The sequence below is a fragment of the Ammodytes marinus genome (assembly GCF_949987685.1).
Source record: "Ammodytes marinus genome assembly, chromosome: 8".
In the NCBI taxonomy this organism is placed as follows: Eukaryota; Metazoa; Chordata; class Actinopteri; order Uranoscopiformes; family Ammodytidae; genus Ammodytes; species Ammodytes marinus.
In genome coordinates, this window is record NC_137212.1 from 22,105,664 (window position 1) to 22,130,265 (window position 24,602).

The window sequence follows — 24,602 nt, forward strand, 5'->3', positions numbered from 1 at the left end:
AAAATAAATTAAATGAAAAATATAAACTGGTTCTGCTGCCATAACAACAATATGTGATCACAATTATTCAACCCAATTAAAATGAGCCATTCTTACTTACAGATGAACTAATCGTACATGTTTCTTTTCAGTCAGTTGTCTCATATCTGTAGAATGTCCCTGTAGAGTTTTTCCTCTGGCGACTGGGTTGGTTTGGCTGTTGGTTGACAGGCACATCTTAAAGCGTTCGGAGCAGATTTTCGTGGAATTTAGCCAACATTTACAAGAAAAGGCCACACCCATGCCTGAATAGATTTGACTCCATCTTCCTACACATTTCTTGTCATTATCAAATAAATCAAAAGGTAACTTAGATGTATGGAACTAAAAAAAAATTGCTTTACATTTAGTATATTTGAAATGGCTTCCACAAACATAAATGCAGCAAGCACAGAGATTAAAGAGAAACATTTGAGAGAAAGAGCAAATTAGTTGCTGTGTGTCTATGCTGAATGTCTCTGTTTTGTGTCAGTTATGTGTAGCTGTGCTCTGTCAGTGATGTGACGTCTCCAGTAATCAGTTCCTGCCACCAATCTCATTCTCTTCTTCTCCCATGATGTAAAACAGTGAACTGCCAACTTTGCTTATAAGGCAACTCATCCAACATCCTCTGCAGTGGCCCCCATGGGTGTTTGTATATCATTAACCAATGTACCAAGTCTACAATAAGTCCAGCCATCAGATAACAGACTGGAGACAGAGCTATGAGTTTGAGCTCGCCTTTCATACAAAACCGATACCTCGTCTAACATTGTGTAAATAACTAGCGACAGCATGGACTTGTATTGACATAACACAGAAGAAACAGTTAGCATCATGCATGCCGTTGAGACAGAATTGTCATAATAGCCGACAGGTCTAGCGCAATGATAATTTTTATCATGTCAGCATCCACAGACCCTGCTGGAGCTGATTGAAGAGAAATGTGGATTCTAACTGTTTACTGTGAGTTTATGAGTTACATAAAGCATGCTGGTATTTTTTATGCTTCATCAGAATGACCACATGTTGTTAAGTTGATGGTATGTTTAGCAGGTATATGGGGAGGAATATAGACACACACACAGTTATTGTGAGATACAAAAGGTTTATGAGAAACACAAAAGTCAATTTCAACAATTGTTTCCTACAATTGAATTGTAGGATTTAGGTCAGATTGTTTTGCAATAGAACTACTTACAATGGTATGTGTAGAATATTAAAGGTGAAGTAAGCGATTTATTTATGTTAATATAAGTGTGGAATCGCTCTTTATTCATACAGTGATCACTTATATAGTGTGTGCGTTTCATAAAGCCGATCTCTCAGTTACCTGCTCTGCATGTAATCGGCAAATAAACTTTTCGGGGATCCCACTACTGATAACCAATCAGAAGAGAGAACGCTACCAACCGGCACCCGTCTCACTGCCGGTGCAAGTGCAGAGCGACGGATGGGTGAATGCATATGTCTATGGGTGAATGTGTATGCGCCTACAATGGCGGAGCAGGTAAAAATCCTTCCCAAGTGTTTTTTTCATGTTTTATCACACTTACGGATCTGAGATGATGCTAGATAAGTAGCTGCTTGAAGACCGCAGTGCATTAATGTGGTGACGTGGGAACGAGGGAGGGGACTGCTAACTACAGGCACTGACAGGAAGTTAGTTAAACTGACCATTCCGCTTACTGAAACTTTAACTGTTCATCCATTACTTGAAGCTAACTACTGTATTTGAATAAATTATCTTTACTTTAACACGCTGGTATCGTTATGGCCATTCTTGTCCTTAACGGTCTTAAAGGATAGTACATTAGAGGGGATCAAAAATCAAAAATAAGACGGATCTGCCACTGTTGTGCTAAAAGCCAGTCCTAGCTTTAGCATTAGCCAGCAGCGCAGTGGGCGACACAAATACGTTTATAATGACGTTGTAGTGAGAGAAAATAGAACATATACTGTGTTTAAAGCAAAGAGTTGTATTCAATAGCAAGCGCCGCTCCGGAGGATCACTGAGGACAGCATGCACAAAGTATTTTGTCAAGAGAGATATCGTTTCTTGAAAGTATCACATATTTAAGGCGCATTTACGCCACAGGGCGCAGACATTTAAATTACATTACAGTGGTTTGCAACAGTTGAGGGACAAGAAGCTTGTAGACAAAAGGTCTACAAGCTGGCTGGTGAATCAGCAGAGGGCTGTCTGGACAGACAGTGTGGGGTGTAGTTTGTTTATTCAAATGTATAGTCAGGCTGTGAGATATACTTTTCCCTTACAACATTTGACGTTGCTCTCTTGCCGGCTCTGCCCGGTGGGAAACATTGCAGTTTGCAACTGATTCCAGCGATGAACCAGTGGCGAACCGGCCCCAGCACCAGCCCGGAACTGGAACTTGGTTCCCGTTGGTGGGAAAGGAGTATGTAGAGTAGCCCTGTTCTCAAGAAACATAAATAATCATTTTAGGCCTTTAGGGTTTTCCCAGAGGTTAAGAGGGCTGACATGTGAATTTTTAGATGTTATTTGTCTTCTTGTTTACCCAACCTCTACAAACAGTAGACAAGTAGCAGAATCTTAGCGCTCCCTTATTACACCCCCCCCCCCCCTTTTAACGTTCAGGTGTTGTCTGTACAATGCTTTTCTAATCTCCATTACTCCAGCTCTCCCCCACTTCATTTGTCCATTTGCCCTTGAATGTTGGGCAACACACCATCTGCCAGTGGACACCGCACATGCACAGAGGGCATTAGCCATTATGTAACTGCACTCCTGCTCCACTTCCCTCCCTGGAGAGCAATAGAGCAGTGTGTTCGAAATAGTATAGTGCGAGGAGAGAGATGTGACCCCTGGGGCCTCAGGTGATGAGCACTGATCCACAGGGCATTGATATATCAAACAACAACTTGGGAAACAGCTCACTTCATAACCTGGACGAGCACTAAGGCACATCCTGGAACACCTGTGTCTCTTAGATTAATTAAATTAAAATACTTCATCTGGTTATCGGGACAAAAACAAGAAGAAGAACAAGAAAATAATTTGACTTAAAACCCTAAGGATTTAGTATTGTACTTCCATGAAGATTGGAGACTCTTAAGAGCTGTATGTAATAAAGAATGATCCAAATCAATGCAGCTCAAATCAATAGTGTAATTTGCCTTCCATGTATATCCTTTTTCAAACCCCCTTAACCCAGTTTATTAACAAGGCTTTCTGTTTAAGTCTTTAAAATCTCTGTGGCCAAAGCAAAAAAATAACCCTAATGACATGTTACAGAAGCTGTCTTACATCACACATTTCTCCTCTTTTGTAGTCATGCAATATTTAATATACAATAGGTGATATAATTATTGTGTTTGTTCACATATCAGTGATGAGGGCATTCATGTGTGTATTTGATGCTGTGTTCATGTGTGTGCATAATTGTGTGTGCCATGTATTTATACCAGTGGGTTTTTCTCAGCTGTTCAGTCATTAAGCTGAAGTGGGCGTGCGCGCGCGCACACACACACACACACACACACACACACACACACACACACACACACACACACACACACACACACACACACACACACACACACACACACACACACACACACACACACACACACACACACACACACACACACACACACAGATATGAGACACATTGTCACATCCTGAGCACTGACGCCCAGTGACATGGCCCACTAATTGGAGGGCCAATTCAATTTTTCCTTTCCCTCTGTGTCAGCTTACAGTGACAGCCATGCATCATGCTCGCAATCCTCCAACTACGAGCTTTATGTCCCATAAGAAAAAAACCTCCCCTTAACTAAATCCACCGGCTCAGAGGAACAGATTGGATTTCTGAAATGTAATGCTTTTGTTAAAACTGCAGGAGGGTCTGAGGCCAGTGGTATCTGCTTCACCAGCCACAACGTTTGATTTTAGAAGATGCATCATGGATACAATTTAGGTGGATATTTGCTGTCTATGATTTAGCTTGGTTTGAGACTTTCAAAGTAAAATAAGTGGAATTTCAGTTATAAGAGTTGTTTGTCTTGTCTGAGTCATGGCAATAACTGACAGCTCATGGAACTTGACTATCGTCATCTATGCCGTCCGTCCACCCCTTTGTTGTTTACTCAAACAGCATTAGTTATGGATATATATTAACTTTGCTACAACTTCAAATGTTCTAGTAAAGAAGTTTGCAGATTTTCTCCTTTTTTTAACATGAGGCAATTTGAGTCTCCCTTCAATCCCACTGACTTTGAGTGACATGCTCACTAATCGAGGTCTAATGCTGAGAAAAGCAGAAAGTCAATAAAACTCAGCTCCTTCAGTAACGGCTATTGAAAAAGTGTAGAACTGAGCGAGCTAGAGAGAGAGTTGTCATTTCAGTTTAATTGAGACTGTCATGCACCGAATCGAGAGGAAGGAAACACTTAATAGGAGCCTCCAGTTTATCCCCATGCTTGATTGAACAAGCTGGATACTCTAAAAGCCGGCTACATCTTTATTGGTACTGACACTCTGCAATTAAACAGTTAAAGTGAAATGGCTTGAGTCCTTTTTTTGCGTTATGGGGTTGGTTAGCAGTATGTTTATTTTGGGGGAATCCCCTCTGGTGTCCTAAATGAATATAACATTAATACAAATTAAATAAAAACTCAGTGTTGTTTTCAGGTTTATGTGTTTTTACTTTGAATATGTGTTAGACATCTGTGAAGATGGTTCAAGATGACAACCAGTAACTTGTTGTATTTGCCATGGCTTGTATTGCTTAATGAACCATGCATGGCTCACGGCAATTAATTAAGGCTGAATGAGACTCAGATTAATATGGGTTTACGTAAGAAAAGAAAGAAAGCAGTAAATTGTTTTTGTAGATCATCATGTGGTTCTCTAAAGGAGGTGCTCTACTCATATTTAGATTGTGTCATGTATTAGGTCATGCTGTGTTGTATGTACATACAGTATGTGCAGAAAAGAAACATAGAAAAAAAATATTGTAAATGAAAATTGGGACAAAAAAAAGACAATGATTATAGTAGTCTAAGTAAAGAAGAAGAAGGAATTAATATATGAAAAAGGGCTTTTAAAATGGTATTAGTTTTCCTGAAAGTCATCCAAGGGTATCCCTTTCCGCTCAACCACTCACTGCTTTATTCTTTGTCATGCAGAGAAAATCTTCCTGTAATGAAACAAAAGTAATGATGTCTGACCCTGTGCTGTTTTAAGGGTATTGTGATTTGCTGTCACCCAAAGCCACCTGGTTCAAGCCTCTACTTTCTAACCTATACGTCACATGACAGTTTGAAAAAATGTAATTTCCTGGACAGCGAGCCATTCTCTCCCGTGTTCATGTCATCAACCTTTACAAGCAGGGTCACTGTCATCGCCCCCGCTGCTCCTCCAAACACTGTGTGTCCTGAATTCTGATTGTCTGTTCTCCCAGGCACGAAGGTATCAGCACATTGATTAAAATCTGGATTTCTCCTGATACATAAAAGCACGTGCAACACACATAGAGGCAGCTTTAGATCATCCTCTGTTATATCTACTGGACCCACAGTTTCTTTTACACTTCATTTCAAACATCATTCTTTTTGAAGTTTACTTTTCGCCATCCAGTGACTTGATGAGATATGAATGAGTGACACATTCAAAGATAAGATTGAAATATTTTGGCTTTGTTAACTGTTGATCATCAAACAAAATAAACAGCTCACACACACTGCAGCGCTCCAATATCAGTTGGTATGATCTACTGCACCGTAACACACCTTTGATTTTTTTGTGTGAAATTGTTATCGTATAACTGTGAACAGTTTGCACATTGATGTAATGTGTTTCTATGTAATGTGCCACTGCCCAATACTGCTTATGGCAATAAGATAGAGGCAATAGATTTGTCAACCATCCAAAACATGTTTTTCCATATCATAATGTGGTATGATTTTTATCACTTATAATTAAACGACATAAACTAAGCAAGTGTTTCATTTGATGGATTACTCAAAAACAGACTTTCTGATCTTGATCTTGTATAGTGGACTTTCTATACACAATATTGATATTACCGTTAACATATTATGTAGATGTACTTGTGATAGAGTATTGTTTTTTCCACCAATTCATTAATTGAAAATGTATTATTTTGTCATATTGAGTTATTTTGTTTAACATGTGAGTCTCAAGTTGAGGCTAATTAGCTCTGACATTAAGGTGGAAAGCAAAGTAATTATAACTGCTGATTAACATAGACATCGGGAAAACCACAGGTTAGAGCCGTGAACAACGCATGCTTTGCTTGACAGGTTCCAATCAATCTGTCTGGGTAACACTAAGTGGAAAAGGTACAAAGAAGTATAGCTCCAGGCTGTTTCAGCAATACTTGTCTGTCCACCGTACCTGAGCTCTGTGTAGAAAGGTTTGAGCTTCATCTTGTTTGATATGTTTCCATGTGTGATGGAAAATCGACTACTCATTGGATTGACAGTTTACCCCACAGAGGGATGACTCACGCTGCTTAACACACAAAACCAGACACTTGGGAGAGAGATTGACGTTATGTAACAGCAACAGCGCGACGCGGTTTCAAGACAAAAAACAAAAACAAAGCTGATTCATTCATAAAAATTCCTGAACGGTTATTTTTAATTTTTTTTGTACTTGGTGGTGACATCAGGCCTTTTACTTTGTTCACCAATTGTTGCATCTGAGCCCTTCTGATTATCTGAGGACAGCTCTTCAGCTCCTTTAGTTTCAAGGGATACTGTTACTAGAATTATTTCATCAAACTACCCAAGTGTTTGAATAATTGAAACTGAGTCAGGCCTTCTTGGAAGCAGGTGAATTTACTTGCAAACAGCATGCAAGGGTCAGACAACATGTATCACAAATAAGCTTACATGATTGAATACATCGAATGAACAGTGTACAGAGATTATATGCAAGAGAAGTTGGTGTGTGCGCAAACACATACTAAGTTTGGTGTGTCCAGCCCTTATTTTGCTGGCGAAAGCAGAAATGTTTTTAATTGGCAGATATTCCCAGAAATTCATCTCAGCTGGTGTTATCCTTCATATAATGTCTGATAACAGAATATGGGGAGTGAAATTACTGTGCACATGAATGCGTCATACCTCTGTATGGGCCAAAATCTTATTAGGCAGTTTCTTTTTCAAGGCTAAACAACAAACTTGTAGCAAAACACTTTGGAGTTCTTAATCTACTGGGACAAAGTTCAATAGGCAGAAAGCATGTATTGTGCATTAAAATATTATACAATCATAAAGCAAACTAAATTCTGTTAACATTCCACCCTTTTTATAATATTTAATGCTACATTCAGGTAACACTTCAAAGCAAAAGGGCAAAGCATATGAGTAGATATATTTCAGTCAAGCAGAATAATATCAAGTACATCAACAGCACAGTTGGTGAAAATGCAAGTTTGTGTACTGGTGCTATATCGTCTATGTACAGTTTCAGAGAGGACAGTTTTTTGCAGAAGCCAGGGAACAGGAACCAGGATCGTCTTGATGGTCAACAAGTCCTTTTTGTGGCATTTTGACGCAAAGTGTCCTTCATATCACAGTCACTGGGGGAATGGTTATGTAGGATATTACCATAACCGATTCAGATTGTTCCTCAGTGTCCAATTGTCCTTATTGAAGAATGGTCAGCTTCGTCTTCTCCTTGCATCTGAAACAGAATGAATTTGAGCAGTAACATGTTCTCAAAAGAAATGCTCATCATTCTGCCAGGGTTGTTTCTAAAATATCATCCTATCCATTTTGCTTGCTCTAGATGTCACAATTAACGCACAACAACATTTTAGGATAGGTTTGATTTCATTCTTCCACATTTTGTCTGTGTTTGGGCAGCATTCAAGCACACACAGGCAGTCAGTGAGACAGGCCCTCCCTTTTCTGCATGGGACTGAATCACACACACACCACATTCCTGAGAAGCTCTCTACTTCTCCAAATCTGACATGGTGTTATAGTTTGTTCTTCAAATAACAAAAGTTAACATGTAGGTTAAGTATAGGTGTCTTTACAGTTAACCAGTTTTTGAATCAATTTATATCAACAATACACATTATGATCATATTTTCAGCATAAAAATCCCCTTTAACTTGTAGTTCAAATCAAAAGCATTGAACAATTCTTTTTAGTGAACATTTTCATAAAAAGAACACAAAAGGACGCTTTTTTGTAAGTTTATGCTGGGACTTTAAATGATTGACTGCACCTTTAATCTTTAAGGTTTACTATGGGTCTCAATGGAAAGAGACACAGGAAGGGGTAGAGGAGACTTTTCTTCACCAGTCTCCTTTTTTTTTCTAATGTCTATCTTATCATTATCCATATTATGTAATTAAATCTTTTAAAATGTAAAATCTAATATCAAATTACCCAGTAATCTATTTAAACAGGATGAACACCCCTATTCCCTCCAATTGATTAACAAAATTCACCAATTTAAAACTAGAACACCCTATGTGATGTATTCTAAACAAAACAAATAAGTCTACTCTGCAGTTGTAGACTATTGACAAACATAACAAAACAAAACAAATCAGCTGTTAATATTCACCTGATTTCAAGAAAGCCCCGATTCGCTCAGGCTCCGGATTCCGTCACCCCCCCTCCGTCCAAGTCGAGTCTGCTGACGGCCTCTCCCCGTAGCAAAGGGCTGGAGGTCTTCTGTGGAGAGTCCCAGACTCCCCCGTCTTCACGTGCAGGCTCTTCTTGTCCAGAGAAGAGGATGTCGGATCCGGCAACCCGAAGGACAGTCAGGCCTTCTTGAAAGCAGGTGAATTTACTTGCAAACAGCATACAAGGGTCAAACAACAATGTACCTGGCTTGATACATGGTTGAATACATCGAATGAACAGTGTACAGAGATTATATGCAAGAGAAGTTGGTGTGTGCGCAAACACATACTAAGTTTGGTGTGTCCAGCCCTTATTTTGCTGGCGAAAGCAGAAATGTTTTTAATTGGCAGATATTCCCAGAAATTCATCTCAGCTGGTGTTATCCTTCATATAATGTCTGATAACAGAATATGGGGAGTGAAATTACTGTGCACATGAATGCGTCATACCTCTGTATGGGCCAAAATCTTATTAGGCAGTTTCTTTTTCAAGGCTAAACAACAAACTTGTAGCAAAACACTTTGGAGTTCTTAATCTACTGGGACAAAGTTCAATAGGCAGAAAGCATGTATTGTGCATTAAAATATTATACAATCATAAAGCAAACTAAATTCTGTTAACAGATACCATATGGGTCATGTGTCACTTGTCCCCACTAGGATGTTGTTGTTGTTGTTGTTATTGTTGTGTGTGCGTGTGTGTGTGTGTGTGTGTGTGGTGTAAGGGTGTCATTTTTTTGTTTACAGGTAAGCAGTGACACGTGTCAAAGAATGTGGGATCCTCCCACTATGAATTAAAAAACACTTCATAGGAAGATGTATACCCCCATTTGACCCAGTGTTCGTGCAGTTCCACCCTACAGCAGAAACCGTACAATAGATCCAGCGGCTGCTATTTTCACATGGGAATCCAGGCATGAAATGTGTTATGGAGCGTCATAATGAATGGAGGGAAGTGGACATTCTGGCTGCATTTGATGCAGATTAATTTAACAGTGGTGAATATGTGATGATGCGAATCACTTGGGTGAGCACACACGACGAGCCTGCAGCCAACTTCCATTTTTCCTTGCCCCGTAGTTACATATTTATCAACTCCAACATCAATAACAAACGTCTCCCTTCTCTCGGAATAGGACACCCGAGTACACAAGCGCACGTTTCATTTAATTATTTAACTTTTGGTCGCCACAGATTGTGGGAAGAGTCATGTTTATCTCATGAAAGACGAAACACAGAACAATAATATGCATGCTTTCTCTTATGGAAAGCCTGGTAGTGTTTGTTATTTTTAACATATAGATTTGGCCCTTCAAATTAAAGGACTAGGCACACTGAGGGATATAGAGACACTGGCTTTGATAAAGTCGTACAATAGCATAATCTTTCTTCTCTAAACACAGCAGAGCGTGAATAATCTTTATGGGCTTTAAACAGAGCTGTCATGTTCCCTTAACAGCTTCCTCACAGTTCTTCTCCCATGGCGACAAGGTATACATGGGTCAAGGGATTTTTGTATTTGCACAGCTGTACATCTCAATAACTGCACACATGAACGGGCTATAGGTGATGATGAGACTGACGCAGAATTTTTTTTTATATTTCCCAGTATGAGTGAGAAATGTGTGGCGTCCCCAACTACACTGCTGTAACTTGATGCTGCAAACATCTCAAACCTCCTCCTGACAGTTAACAATGAGAGTTACCGAATCCTTGTTTGCATTCATCTATGTTTGTTTTTCCTTAACCCCCCCCCCCCCCATACTCTCCATCCTGCAGTATAAACAAGTGGAGCAGTACATGTCGTTCCACAAGCTACCGGCCGACTTCCGCCAGAAAATCCACGACTACTACGAGCACAGATACCAGGGCAAGATGTTTGATGAAGAGAGCATCCTGGAGGAGCTCAGTGAGCCTCTGCGCGAGGTATGTAAAACACACATTGCAATGTGCTCATTTAGCAACAAATACAGTACACACATTACCAGAATAAATTCACTACAATGCTCACCTATGGTCTCAACGGTCCTTCATACACAGCCCCCGGCAGTTTTAGCCAGTAGTCACAGAAAGAAACTACATTTTCGAGTGTCACATGGACTAAAGAGTAGTATTCCTGCTGTCAGCAAAAAAAAGTTTACTTTAGTTTACACTAAGCAAAGCCGAAATTAAGCTTCAATAATTCTAGGAAAAATAAAGAATCATGCTAAAAGAAGATGTGACAGGGGCTCTAAAGATTTACATTTTATTGTCTGGATTTTGGCCCCATAAACAATGATTATTTCCTTTTCTCAAAAACAGAAAGAAAAAGAATAAACTCCATCATGTGTTAACTCTGAATCAATCACATTAAAACAATTCTAAAATTCCAATGCAGAACAGCCTCAAAACAAACAAAGCTAAATCTTCTGATGATGGAATTCACACAGGGTTATTTTTTGGGCATCAACACAAATTCAACACAAATTGAGAATTTTTAAATGTGCCCCATCCAACTTGCTTGTTTCCATGTTTCTTGTTCAACATTTAGGAGATCGTCAACTTCAACTGCCGTAAGCTGGTGGCCTCCATGCCGCTGTTTGCCAATGCTGATCCCAACTTTGTGACAGCCATGCTGACCAAACTGAGATTTGAAGTCTTCCAGCCCAAAGACTACATCGTCAGAGAGGGCACCATCGGCAAAAAGATGTACTTCATCCAGCATGGGGTGGTCTGTGTTCTGACCAAAGGAAGCATCGGCATGAAGCTCATTGACGGATCCTACTTTGGAGGTACGTTACTGTCTTTGTCACTTTGGGTTCATGAGATTCTATTCGTTTTTATTCGGTTACATTTTTCTATTCTAATCAAAACTTCCAAGCTTGTTATTTACACGTCCCAATACCACAACAGGAATATACACACAGAAGATGTTTACTATTTAAATGAGAAAAAAAGAACAAAACTGCACCCTGACATTTTACTTGGACTTCTTGTGCACTCTTGCCTCACGGCCACTTCTGTCCCATTTCCTGAGGCTATTGTTCCTCTGTGGCTGTTTAGAAACATGTGGTGCCTCTGCCACTACCACCAGCCACACACACACACACACACACACACACACACACACACACACACACACACACACACACACACACACACACACACACACACACACACACACTTACTTGTGTGTCTCGCGGGTTGATGGTTTGGGCTGCATTCTTAACATCCATTGCCCTTTGAGTTCACTGGCAGTAATATTGATGATGTGACACCAGCCTATGGCACTGTTGGAGTGGCACACACACACACATACACACATCCAAGCATCCAATTAATGACAACTAATTATCCCAGCACAACGGGGATGACGGGCCATTTGTAATGTCAGGGATAGACTGTTCAGAGCCACCATGAAGGCAATTACAAGTCTCCCTTTATACACAAAACTAGAAGTGAGGTTGGAGGGACAAGGTGGTAGCAGTGTGTGGCAGTACAGTGTGTATTCGTGGTAAAACCTCTCAATAAGTAATTAACGGCAGCACGCACGGATTTGATACAAGTATAGGAAAGCAAAACAGCATGTATTATATTTTCAGTCGTTCACACTGCTTGCCCTGCATTATTGGCACATCATGCAATTTTTTTTTTACACATTTTTCATTGGCAAACATTGGCTGTATTGGCTCCATGTAAAGTCTTTGCAAACTGGTTTACACTGTATGGCTGTAAGTGCAGCTGAGTCTGCAGATTAGCCTTTAACTATTTTTACAAAATGACGATTATTTAGCATAGGTTTATGTTTTTCCTGCTTTTGTATTTTTTATAGTACATAATCAGATGGAGGGCCTTATGTAGCTACCGATGTAAAAGAGAACGCTTGACATGATCTTTTCTACTAATGGCAAGAAGAAACAGTATATCCCAGGCCAAATTATTAAAAAATTATCCCAAGATGTTTGCTGCTGTAGACACAACGTTGCATGAGCAGGCAGTGACAGTCCATTCCAGTGCAGTGCCCCTATGCATGCTTATTAAAAAGTCTCCTCGCCTTTTCGTTATTTCTCTCCCTATCCCACGGAGAGTCAGAGGAGGTCAACCTTTCAGGCAGGGGAGCAGGAGGGCTTATGGTTGCCAAGACAACAGTCAGCTCCCGCTCCGAAGAAAGCTGGAGAGAAGGAGATTCTAGGGGAAAGGAAGTTTAACAACTGAATCTAATGAAGCTTTGATGAACATCTCCAAATATAGTGTGCGTCCTTCGCACAGCTGTCAGTGCTGTGCCTGTGCCGGAGGAAATACTTAGTGGGGCAAATAAAACTATTGCACACAAACACATGACACACTTTTATTGTGATCCTTACACATATGCTCAAGGCCTACAGTGTTGTACAGCTCGATGAATCACAACATTGAAATGTTCAGATGGCTGAAATGCACTGAAAGTTGGGACAAAGTGAACTAAGAAAGAAAAACATATTGCATGGCCCATTGAGCAACCCAGGTGATATTTAGAGGGAAGTTTTGATCTAAGATGGTATGGATTTGATGCCAGTAGAAGACAACTGAAGCTAAGAAACTAAGACATTCCATGCAAAAAGAAAAAGAAACTAATGGGAACGGGCTCAGCTAAGACTTAAAGCCATCATTTTAACCATCTTCAATGCAAGACAACGTCTTGTATGTTTTTGGTGATAGTGTATGAGCGTGTTGTCATTTTCAGACTGCTTAACAAATCTCTCCTTATTTACAGAATCTCTGCTCTTTTTCTATCACCCTGAAATCTACCATGTTCTGATTTGACCCTGCCATGCCTGTTCTCTCTTTCCACCCACCAGAGATCTGTCTGCTGACCCGTGGCAGACGGACGGCCAGTGTGCGAGCGGATACATACTGTCGCCTCTACTCCCTCTCTGTGGACAATTTCAATGAGGTGCTGGAGGAGTATCCCATGATGAGGAGAGCCTTCGAGACAGTTGCCATTGACAGATTGGACAGGATAGGTAAGGCCCGGTTCAACAAAAAAATATTTTGTATTGTTTAACAATAAATTACCATATTTTATGGAAGTATAAGATGTTATTGGTTATCAGTGTGTGAAAGTGTTAATTTGCTCGGTCAAAGCTTTTTTTTTTTTTTGTATGTGTCAAGAAGTGAACAAAGCCTTTCAAACTCAAGTACATTCTTAAAAAATATTATTCTCTGACCTTGGTCCAGTCAACAAGCTCATGAGAGCCCTTGAGGCTGTTTCCATTTCTTACTGTGTCTTCAGAGGAAAATTAAAAAAATGAACAAGGTAATCTCTCCATCCCGACCTAATTTATAAAATGTGTCTTTGAGATTCAGTCACGGATCATTAGTATAATTCCTCACTGACAGGTACGGCGTGTTCATATTTGTCATTCATAAGACGGAATGAAGCGTAAGGAGAACGTATTCATTCATTAGCGTTATGTCTCTGTCAAAGCACTATGCCATGCCCATCTGACAGCTGTGATGCACTGCATGAATGATCCTTACAGGCACGATGTGCGGGGTGGAGGAAAGAATTAATAAATCAATGGCTGTAAATCATTTATCACATAGTTTTTAGTATTTAAATTTGTCTTTGTAATTGAATGTTTCCAGTGGATATTTGCCATTTTGCAAAATTGCTGTTTAACATACAGTATGTGAATGCTGAGAAATATCAGTTTGTACCTCTGTACTCTCTGTAGATTCATTTATTAATTTTTATTACGAATGCTCAGCAGTGACTCTGTCTGTCTTAACATCTTTGGTTTGAATGCAGAAACACACAGAACACACACACACACACACACACACACACACACACACACACACACACACACACACACACACTGCTTTGTCTTATTGAAGACTTTGGAGCCCTTCTTTAGCGAGTAAACAAAAACATGTTATTTTTCTTCACAATACAAACAACTATTCCCTCCCACTATGCCCCCCCAAGGTCAGTTCTGATGTCACATACATGTTTACAAAAACCCTGCATCCGCCACCTGCAAGTTGTTTCCATAGCAGCCAGATTCCACACATTAGCAGCCTTCAGTCAGTCAGCCAGCTTACATATTTTGAGGGAGACTGACATGTGTGTCCGCTTTAAATACAAATCCCGATCGAATGTTAGGCCAACCAAAGGTAAATGATGAACTTTATTCACCAATAAAGTGTTGTTTTGTTTGAATTGGTCTGCAGTGTTTGTCAGAAAAAGTATCTGGATCAAAAAGAGGGCTTTCAGAAGCCATGTTAAGAATTTGACATGTAAATACAGACAAGCTCTGCTTCTTTTGAGCGTAAAAAGTGATTATTGGTGTCTCCATATGATCCTCATAAATCCAATGCAAACCAACGCATCAAATATAAATCTGTAAAAACAAAAGATTGTAGTTCTATCACGTTTAGGTTTTTTTTGTTGTGGGGTGCTTATTTAGGATCAGTTCAACCTGACAGACCATAATTACTGTCATTATAAATGTACTCAGGCTTGCTCTTGCAGCCATCCTTACATGTTCATGAAAACAGCCCTGCCCTGTGAGACATTCCTATAGAGAGAAATCATTGTTGTGAACTGAACAATGCCACAAATGTCACATTTGAAATGTGTGGCTTCTGCAAAAGTGGCAGTTTAAGCTTACCAACAGCTTACCAAGGGCTCTCACCTCTGAAAGGCTTTGAAACCCCAATTTACTTGTAGCTCAGCACTTCGAAACAACGTGTATGCCTATACCTGTCTATTGGGTGATGCTTGCCTTGTTTTGATATTTTTTGTGCTGCCAGGCAGAGGCAGACGCTATTGCTCTTCCAGTTCTATAGCCTCATAAAGAAGAGCACAATGAATGGAGATCCCTTTGCGTCCTCCCTCCTCACCCCTACAGTGTACCTCATCTGGCTAGCATTGTGTATTTTGGGTCCACTGATGGAACCCATACTAGGGGCACAGGAGTCCCCACAGTCTGATTCTGCCTCCTCCTTTCCTTTTGGCCAGGAGGCTGTGTTCATGACTAACCTTTTTGACATCCTAGTTATGTGGGTATCATCAAGGTACGAGGCTTTTGTGCTAACTGACAGCCTAGCTTTCTCAGTAGTGCAGAAAAGCCACAGTAAATGCAGTACTCAAGTTGCCCACAGGGACACGCATGTTTCCCTGCATGTCTATCTCCTATGAGTCTTTCTTAATTTCCAAGACACTGTGGTTGATCATCTAAGAAGCTAGAAAGCACTCAAGCAGATCAAGTCTAGTCTTTGCTTGACTCTTGTTTTATCCTCATCATTGGCTGAATGCTCTAGATATTCCAAACATTTGAATCCTCCTATCACTGGGATGCAAGCCTGGGTAAGCTTATGCCTCGTTTCCAATGTCAAGAGCGGCGAGGGTCGGTGCAGCTCAGATCAAGTGAGCTCGCACTACTCGGTGGAAACAAGGCTTTAGAATGCCAATTCGATGTGGCCTGCAAGACCAGCAAAAAATGCAGAAAAGGTGAGAACCCAGGGAGTTGGAACCTTAGTCAGGCACAGACTGCTTTGTTTTATAGGCCAGTGAGCCAGATGAACCATGAGAGATCAGTGATGTAATGATTTTCTTCCACACTTTCCTACCACACAGACTTGTTATCTCCCTATGTGTTCCAGTGCCACTTCCTTGGGCTGTTCTCTAAAACAGTAGTTTGACCCTCCGCCAAACCCTCAAATGCACTCCTGCTTTCAGAGTATTCCTCCTCCTGGCAATAGCTGTGCAGTCTGCTTCTTTAAGTTCATGACCATGACCTGGACTAAGTGCAATCCTAAAATTCAGTCATCGGACTGTGTTCCACAGCAGTCAGGCACATTTGACAAAATAACTTCCTCCTTCTCTAAACTATCAGGAAGTCAAAAGGAAACTGAGACTTGGTGTTTTCATTTAAAATACGTATGTTCCTCCAAGAGTGGATGTCACACAAGCATCAGAATAACTGTGAGTCATTCACAGCTTGAAGTCCATAACAGTTGTTGATAGTTTTTAGGGTGGCAGGGCTTTCATGAGTCATCACAGTCACATGAATGAACTGTTATTAACATGCTTTCTGAGGATTGTCAGGGTGGCATAGATTGCCAAGTCTTGGCCTGAAGAGGTTCTTTTATAAAGTATTGCTCTGTCCAGGGTTTGTTGCATCTCTGTGATGTTTGTGTATTCCATGTGGCATTTCAGTGCATATATTGGATTATATCTTCTTATGCGTGTCCTTCCTATGCCCATTTTTTAAACATGTGATATCATGGACAGTATATAGACAATTTGCAGGTCCTTTCCACCTCAAAACAACAAGTGGAGGCTCGCACGATGCTTGTTATCAGATACATTTTATGCATTGGTTTTTCCATAAATTACATTCGGTACACACTACAGTTAGGTTAATAAATACAGCAACTGCTCAAACACGTGTTCTTAGTTGCCACTGTCATGGCTGTGGTGGTAATGTCTCTAATTCAGTCTCACCTCAGATGCTAATCTGATAATAAAGTTGGTGTCACTGCACATACGATTCACGCTTGAACTGCTGAGACTAGATCCAGTATTGCAGGTAGCTTAGGTTCATCTTCCTGCACACTCATGAGCTGGTTTGGCCCTATTGACCTGCAACTAGAAAGCATCTCCGAAATTGTTCTGAATTATTTTTCTATTTCAATCTATCTTGACACCAATATTCATAGGTGCACAGTAACTATCTACAGTATATTCTCAGACCAGTCCCCATGGGCTGGAACTTTGACTACTACATCTAAAAGTGTGTCGAACAGGAATTTTTGTTGGTTTCTTGAAGTGAGGAGGAAGCAAATGTATTCAACCCCTGGGGAAATTAAAAATGTTCACTTCAATGTTATTTTCACACACACACACACACACACGCACGCACACGCGCGCACACACACACACACACACACAGCACACACACACACACACACACACACACACACACACACACACACACACACACACACACACACACACACACACACACACACACAGGATATGCATTAATGGAGAGATTTCAGGGCTGACAGATAGCACAGTTAGGGTTCAACGCACCTTCCCCAGAGAAATTGCCAGTGCCCAGAAGTTGAACTGGCACCGCTCCAACTACCACTCCTTGCTGTGGTCCGTGCTGGACTTAAATCAGTCACCCTCCCAAGCCTGGTCCCCATGGACAGAGCTTCTGCCACCAAAAAGAGTGGGCCTGACAGCTCTCAAGCTCTCTGTAACATTTTCAGCACCGAGGTGAGGCAAAAATATTTACTGGGAAAACACTGGCTGGTCCCAATTTTTATTTTATTTATCCTTTATTTAACCAGGTTAGTCTCATTGAGATTAACATCTCTTTTTCAAGAGAGACCTGGCCAAGATGGACAGCAGAACACAGTTACACATAAAACACAATACAAAATACAAGTTCGATATTAAATACAGTTGTACAACATAAAAATAAGATTCTTAACTAAAAACATTCACAATTTCCGATGGAGTCCAACTTCAAACTCTTAACAACAGCCTCAAATCCAATAACGAGATCAGTCCAAAATATAACATGCTATCTATTTCTATCTCTATCTGTGTGTGTGGGCATAAAGATAGAAAGCCATGTGTAGACTACTATATCCAAAGCGGCCAGGAATAGAACAATGGATTCAGGAAAACGATACACTTGTTATGCCTGTGTCTAAGAATGTGATTAAGAGAAGGTAGGATAATGTCAACAAACAAACCTTTTGCTTTTTTAACAATCAATAGCATCTACTTCACAAACAATGTTTCTTTCTGTCTCCATATCATTGCAGGAAAGAAGAACTCAATCCTAATGCACAAAGTTCAACATGATCTGAACTCGGGTGTTTTCAATAACCACGAGAACGAGATGATCCAGGAGATAGTTAAATATGATCGGGAGATGGTTCAGCAAGTTGATGTACCGCGACCACGGGCCATGTCCATGACACCTCCTCTACATTGTTCCTCCTCCCAGACCCAGAATTCAGCAATTGCCACTCTCCAGCAGGCTGTAGCCATGAACTTTTGTGCCCCCATGCAAGGAAACTCAGTGGGAGAGGGGAACTTGCAGTCCCCTAGGATGGTGAAGAGATTCCAGGTGATAGATAGTGTTTGCAGTCCTATCTCAGCTGCTCCAATGCAATCTCAGTTCCTTGCTTATGGTGCCTTTGCTCCAATCCTACCCGGCCCCCCTGTCCAGAGCCCACTGGCAGTTGGAAGACGGTCATTCCAGTATGGATCCAGTACCATGGCTGGTCCCATCTCAGGCTCCCAGCATTCTCTAACCCAGCAGCACATAGCCAGCCCTGCACATCGGCCCAGCACACATAAGAGTACCCATTCCTTGCAGATGGGCAGTCTGAGCCAAGACGCCAGGGCGCTGTCAGCCTCTCAGCCCTCACTGCCTCATGAGGGGGCACAACAGGGTGCTCCTAGTCCACCTCCGTCTACAAGAGTCTCGTCCACTTCCATTGGACCCCCTCAGACCCAATCAGGTCACACAGGAGTCCAGAGTGCTGTACCACATAGGGTGGTCCTGCCCCACCAGATGTCTGTGGGGGCCTTCCCTTTACCTTCTCTGCCTGCTTCTATGCAGGGTTTTGGGGCTGGTGCAGGGCTGGCAGTAGGGGGTGTGGGAAGGGGTCCTGGGGACTCGGGAGTACCCAAGAAAGACTCTGTAGTTAGCCTTCCTGATACAGACCACATCAAAGTCAGATCTAGGCTATCCTCAAACTTGTGATCCTAATTTAACTCTTCTGAAGAAGTGACTGAATGAGAGTCTTGATGGCAGGAACACGAGGCTGGGTTCATCTTCTCTCTACCCAGTCAAGTTTGACTGTCCACATGTATGAATGTTGAGTGAGCAAGGATATTCTGAGAGGAGACTGTTCCAACATAGTAAAGACTGTATGATGACTTTTGAATCTGCAGCATTGAGATGTTTCTACTCACAGTTGTAGTAGTTGAACAGAACAGTAGTGTCAAAGTAGCACCTTCCCTTCTCTGACTTCTTTATTTACTGTATTTTGCAACATAATCAGCAACATGTGGGAAAAACTGCTTCACTATTATGTTGTTCACCTCATTTTACGCAGACTTGGGGTCAGATGGGACTTAAAGAAAATCAGGGACCTGCTTCAGATATTAGAAGTTGGCACTTTAATGGAGTTTAACTAGTGTATCCACCACATTTTGTCTGTAAAAGATGATCTCCTCACAAAGGCATTATAATTTTGTTTTGTAAAAAAGTCATAAAAAGTTTGAACATTAAAATGTTGTGTTTTTCTTGTAGAACAATTTTGTAAACCCCAAATTGGGTTATTAAGTGATAATGTTCAATAACAAGGGACACATGCAATATCCTTTGACTACCTTTATTCTGATATTTGTAGCCATATATTCCCCTAGACAACTGACCTGAGAGAATGAAAGGGTATACTAATAAATCTAACATTTTCAGAATTGATTTGGCCACGTTTCTAAGCCCATGCCTCTGACAGTCACCACAGATACACTTGCAATGAATACTTAATGCTGAAATTACAGCTTCAGGACAATTTGTCTCGTTCCAGCCAAGCAATTGATTGCTACAGGACATGTCTGCCTGCTTGTTTAATCTAAAACTGCATTAATCAATATATTTAGTATTAACAGCGGATCAAATGACTAAGGGTAATATGAAGGGAGCTTTTTTTAGCTGACTGTTTTAGCTTGAAGCAGAGTTTCGGTACAGTTCAGCTGTATTAGTCATCAGCCATGTTTCCAGTAGCAAAGAACATCAGTTCTCATTAAAAATAATTGCCATTAAACCCACTATAAGTGACCTGCATATTTAACAAGCTAAAAACTCCTAGGAATTGATGTTAACTAAACCAGTACAGATCTAAAAGGTAGGTAAATATAATATGTCAGATATTGTAAAAATACCATGGATATATCCTGTAAGTATAAATGTTAGCTACCATGCCTGCATTGAGTAAAAGCTACAATGACAGGGCTGTGCATCTGTAATGTTTTGTTGTTTGTTTGCCCACAAGTGACCAAAAATTGATTAATGCAGCTTTAAGATTCATGTGTTAACAAGATAAAATGAAAATATACTTGACAAATACACGCCTCCTCTCAACAGCAGATTTGATTTCTAAAGCGAGGGTTCTATAGACTATAGTCACTGCCAGTTAATTACCAATACTTTGATACTACTCAAAATGTAAATCCATTCAAACTCACATTAGCAACATATAAATCAATTCTTCTCTTACTCCTTTAACTCATATTTCTTGTAGCAGCAGTTTCGACAGTGCGTCACAATGCCAAAGTCAATTCATACTGCAAAGCTCAACCTTACTGTAAACGCTACAGTTCTGATGAGCAGCCAAGGACGGTGCATTCTTTGCCTGATGTGTATTGCAGTGTGCCTGCCTATTTCATAAATGCCTCAATGAGGGTTCATCGAATATGGCAGATTTTTTCCCAAAAGCATTAGGAAGGGAACCTTTTCTCCCGGACCTGACATTCTACTCACCTCATCTCAATAATGCCTGAACCATTACTGGGTAATGAGAGTTGAAATTGGAATCTCCCCGGGTCTGTTTAGGACTGTTATTATTCTCCTTCGATTGGATTTCATTATATAGTGCCAGTTCCTCCTCAATGATCATTTTGCATTTTCATTTTGCTTAGTTTCAGTTCCTTCTTTGTTATCCACCTTGAGAGTTGCTAATGGGACAGAGTTGAAGGTTTGTAAGTGTTTTCATACAGTGTTTTTTAAGATCGGTTTCTAAACCTATTTAGATGCTCAACAATATTATAGAAGCTTGTTACGCGAATAGTGTTTTACTTAACTTCACATTTGTTCCTGAAGGACTGGAAATGCATTTTGTGAACAAAAAGGGGAACTTTCTTTTTTCACTTAATTGGAATGCACACAGTAAGAGGAAGACATGAAAGGAGAAAGAAAGGAGATTAGGAGGGGTCAAACCTAAATCTAAACCACAAGCTGATAGTAGTAAATGCCACAACCCTTAACAACTACACAATTCTAAAAAGAGCTGAAGAATGAACAGAGTGAAACCAAAGTTTCAAGACCTGGAACTTTCCTGTATGCAATTTGTTTTAAATGTCAAGATAAGATGTAAGTCAGTCATATTGTCTCAAAGTGTTGTTAATCACACAAAGCTACAAGGGTTTGACTAAGAGCGAGTGTTCACTCTTTGCAGATAATGTTCTGTTGTATCCTTGAGGTGTTAAAGGACATGCAATATTTTACATTGTGGACTGTTCCCGAGAATGTCTTTAAAGTCAGATTTTTTGGAAGAATTTGATATTATGATTTTAGTTGCACTCATGAGTGACACATAACTTGATTGACGTGGTTGTTATTTATATGTATATAGACAGTGTTCATCATGTTAACCACACTATTTATTTGGCCTAGTTTACTGTAAATGTAGACGTACTGAAAAGGAAAACATTTGAAAATGTAATATCTTTTTAATATTTGACAAAATGCATATGATCATCTGGTATGAACCAATATTACTTGAGCAAATAATTAAAGCAGATCAAAACAGATTTCATTTCCAAATATGTAGCACTTCTTTTTCCACAGTCCCACCCACAGTTTGTATATAACCCTGTGCCAGTTACTGTGAGGTTTCTTCTGTTATCTTTTATTTATTTATTGTCTCATCTCACACCCGGGTCCATTTGCAAATACTGTGCTTGATTGTAGCTTATTTTCGATTCCTGTGCCATCCTCTCTGCCATCCAATAAGCATGTGGTCCAGAACTCTCTTCATTTCATTTGCCCTCTTTCTGCAACCTTACAAACATGTTATGTAAATCTTACAGAAACTCTTCTGTTTCAGTAAACCCTCCAGGCTTTAGGAAGGATGGCATTTGTGCCACATGCACATGCAGCAGCAGCAAAATCAACAGAAGCATATACCTGTGTGTGTTTGCCAAGTGTTGTGATTTCAAAATGTTTTGTTTGAGAGTATTTAAAATGCTTACCTCCAAGGGGCTGTTAATTTGCACACAAGCACATTCATTAATCCAGAGTATTGGCCAATAAGGACCTCAGCATCGTTGAAAAATATATAATGCACTTCTTTATTCCAGTTGTTTCTTAGTTTTACAGGATACGATATGACCCAACATCAAACCGCATTTATTGATTTCTTTTACACTCCCCCTTTTTGGTTGGCTTAACTCTTTCTCGCATTATTTCTCAGAACACCAGCAGTGAGCAAGCCCACAGTTGTCACATCCCCAAACATGTAGCATACTGTGTATACACCTAGTGCCTATAGTCTTCACATACAGTATCTTACATGTATTTTATGTTCTTAATGTGCGTGGCTATAAGAAAAAATGCAAGCGCTTCACAACGCAAACACCACTGTCAGTTATATCTCACTGCAATTTATGTAAAGGGAAATCAAGAGATCAAGAAATCCAGAGGGCGGGGCTCGTTTCAATTGAAACAGGTGAAACATAGCTAAGGCCGCTACTGCATATGACTACAATATGATTCTGCTGCTTCATGTGTAGCAAAATATGTCCGGTTAGCATAAAAGCACAAACAGTTAATGACACATTCTTCATGAAAGTAGAAAAAGCTTAATGCAATAAAGACATGTGATGGTGAATGCCTCTGCTATCCCTTAGCCACTGTGTAATTGTTCATGTGTTTAAGTTACAATTACTCCTTTGTTATTTATTGTTTGCATATTTTTTATTTAGTATCCTGGTTATCAAGAGAACAAAACATACTCTTCAAATACACGTGTGTAATGGTGAATTAATAGTTTCATTGCAAAATTTCTTATGTGCAGTTATATGTGCAACTTATTCAGGCCCGGTCTTCTCCCAAGGTACTAAGAACTCTCAAGATTTCAAAAGAACCTGGAATACTGAAAAAATTTGCTGCAGACTGTGTCACTTATTGATACCATAGGCCTACCTGAAAGTGAAGTTTAGATCTACTACACACTTCCCTGCCTGGCTGCTAAAACCTGCTAGCCTACCACCTAAAAGCTCAAATAATTTAGCTAGCACTAGGTATTTAGCTACAACTTCACCACTAGGAGGATCTCTATACAAAAGTATGCTAAACTACAACAATATACAAATTGCAGCTTACCTTGAGACCTGTTTGGAGATTGGTAAAAAGGGGGAAAAAAGGAAGAAGAAAACAATAGTGTCTTTCACATTGACTTAAAGCAGAAGTAAGTGGTTGGTTCATTTTAGCTAACTTACGGTCAGTGATTGCAGTTAGCAGTCCACTCCCTCGTCCCCACATCAATGCACAGCAGTCTTCGAGCAGCGAGTTATCTAGCGTCATCTCAGATCCGTAAGTTCGATAAAACAATGATCAAAATCATACAAACATTGGGAATGATTTTTACCTGCTCGGCCATTGTAGCCTGGTAAACATTCAACTCTCAGGCAGAGAGAACCACTCCTCTCTCTCATGATTGGATAAAGGGTTGTGGGATACAAAAAAAGTTCCTCCGCTGATTACTGCAGAGTGGAGTGGCTAAGTTATTGCTGTATGAACATAGAGCGATGTAACTATAGATAGTAGGGGAGACTGGGTATGAAAGTAACACGGGTAGAGTTGTAACACCACCAGTTCAACCAATCAGGGATCAGAAATGAGCCACATGACAGTTTCAGTCTCCTCAGACTTCCTAAACGATCACTCATGGAAATTTTCCAGTTGTTAGCGCCATTTCTCTCGGAGTTACAAGAGAAATAAGAAAGTAATTTTTTTTTTACGTTTTTTCTTCTAGTACTTTTACCGTTGTAGATGAAGTTCTAAGAGTTGTATCAGGTAAAACTATAGTTTCTCTAGTAAAGAATGGTGTAAAAGTCAAAGCACTATGCTTATACAGCTAGCTAAA

General features: G+C 40.2%; 1 protein-coding gene across 1 annotated transcript in view; it reads left to right on the plus strand.

The window, feature by feature from the left end:
* hcn2b (hyperpolarization activated cyclic nucleotide-gated potassium channel 2b) overlaps window positions 1–19,432 on the plus strand; it is a gene marked incomplete at both ends in the record, with an annotated part of 36,831 nt that extends 17,399 nt beyond the window's left edge. Inside the window, 4 exons of the mRNA XM_080032462.1 lie at window positions 10,452–10,598; window positions 11,203–11,443; window positions 13,490–13,654; window positions 18,483–19,432. Coding sequence (XP_079888588.1) covers window positions 10,452–10,598; window positions 11,203–11,443; window positions 13,490–13,654; window positions 18,483–19,432 — 1,503 coding nt within the window. The remainder of the gene's footprint in view (window positions 1–10,451; window positions 10,599–11,202; window positions 11,444–13,489; window positions 13,655–18,482) is intronic.
* Window positions 19,433–24,602: the final 5,170 nt, after the last annotated feature.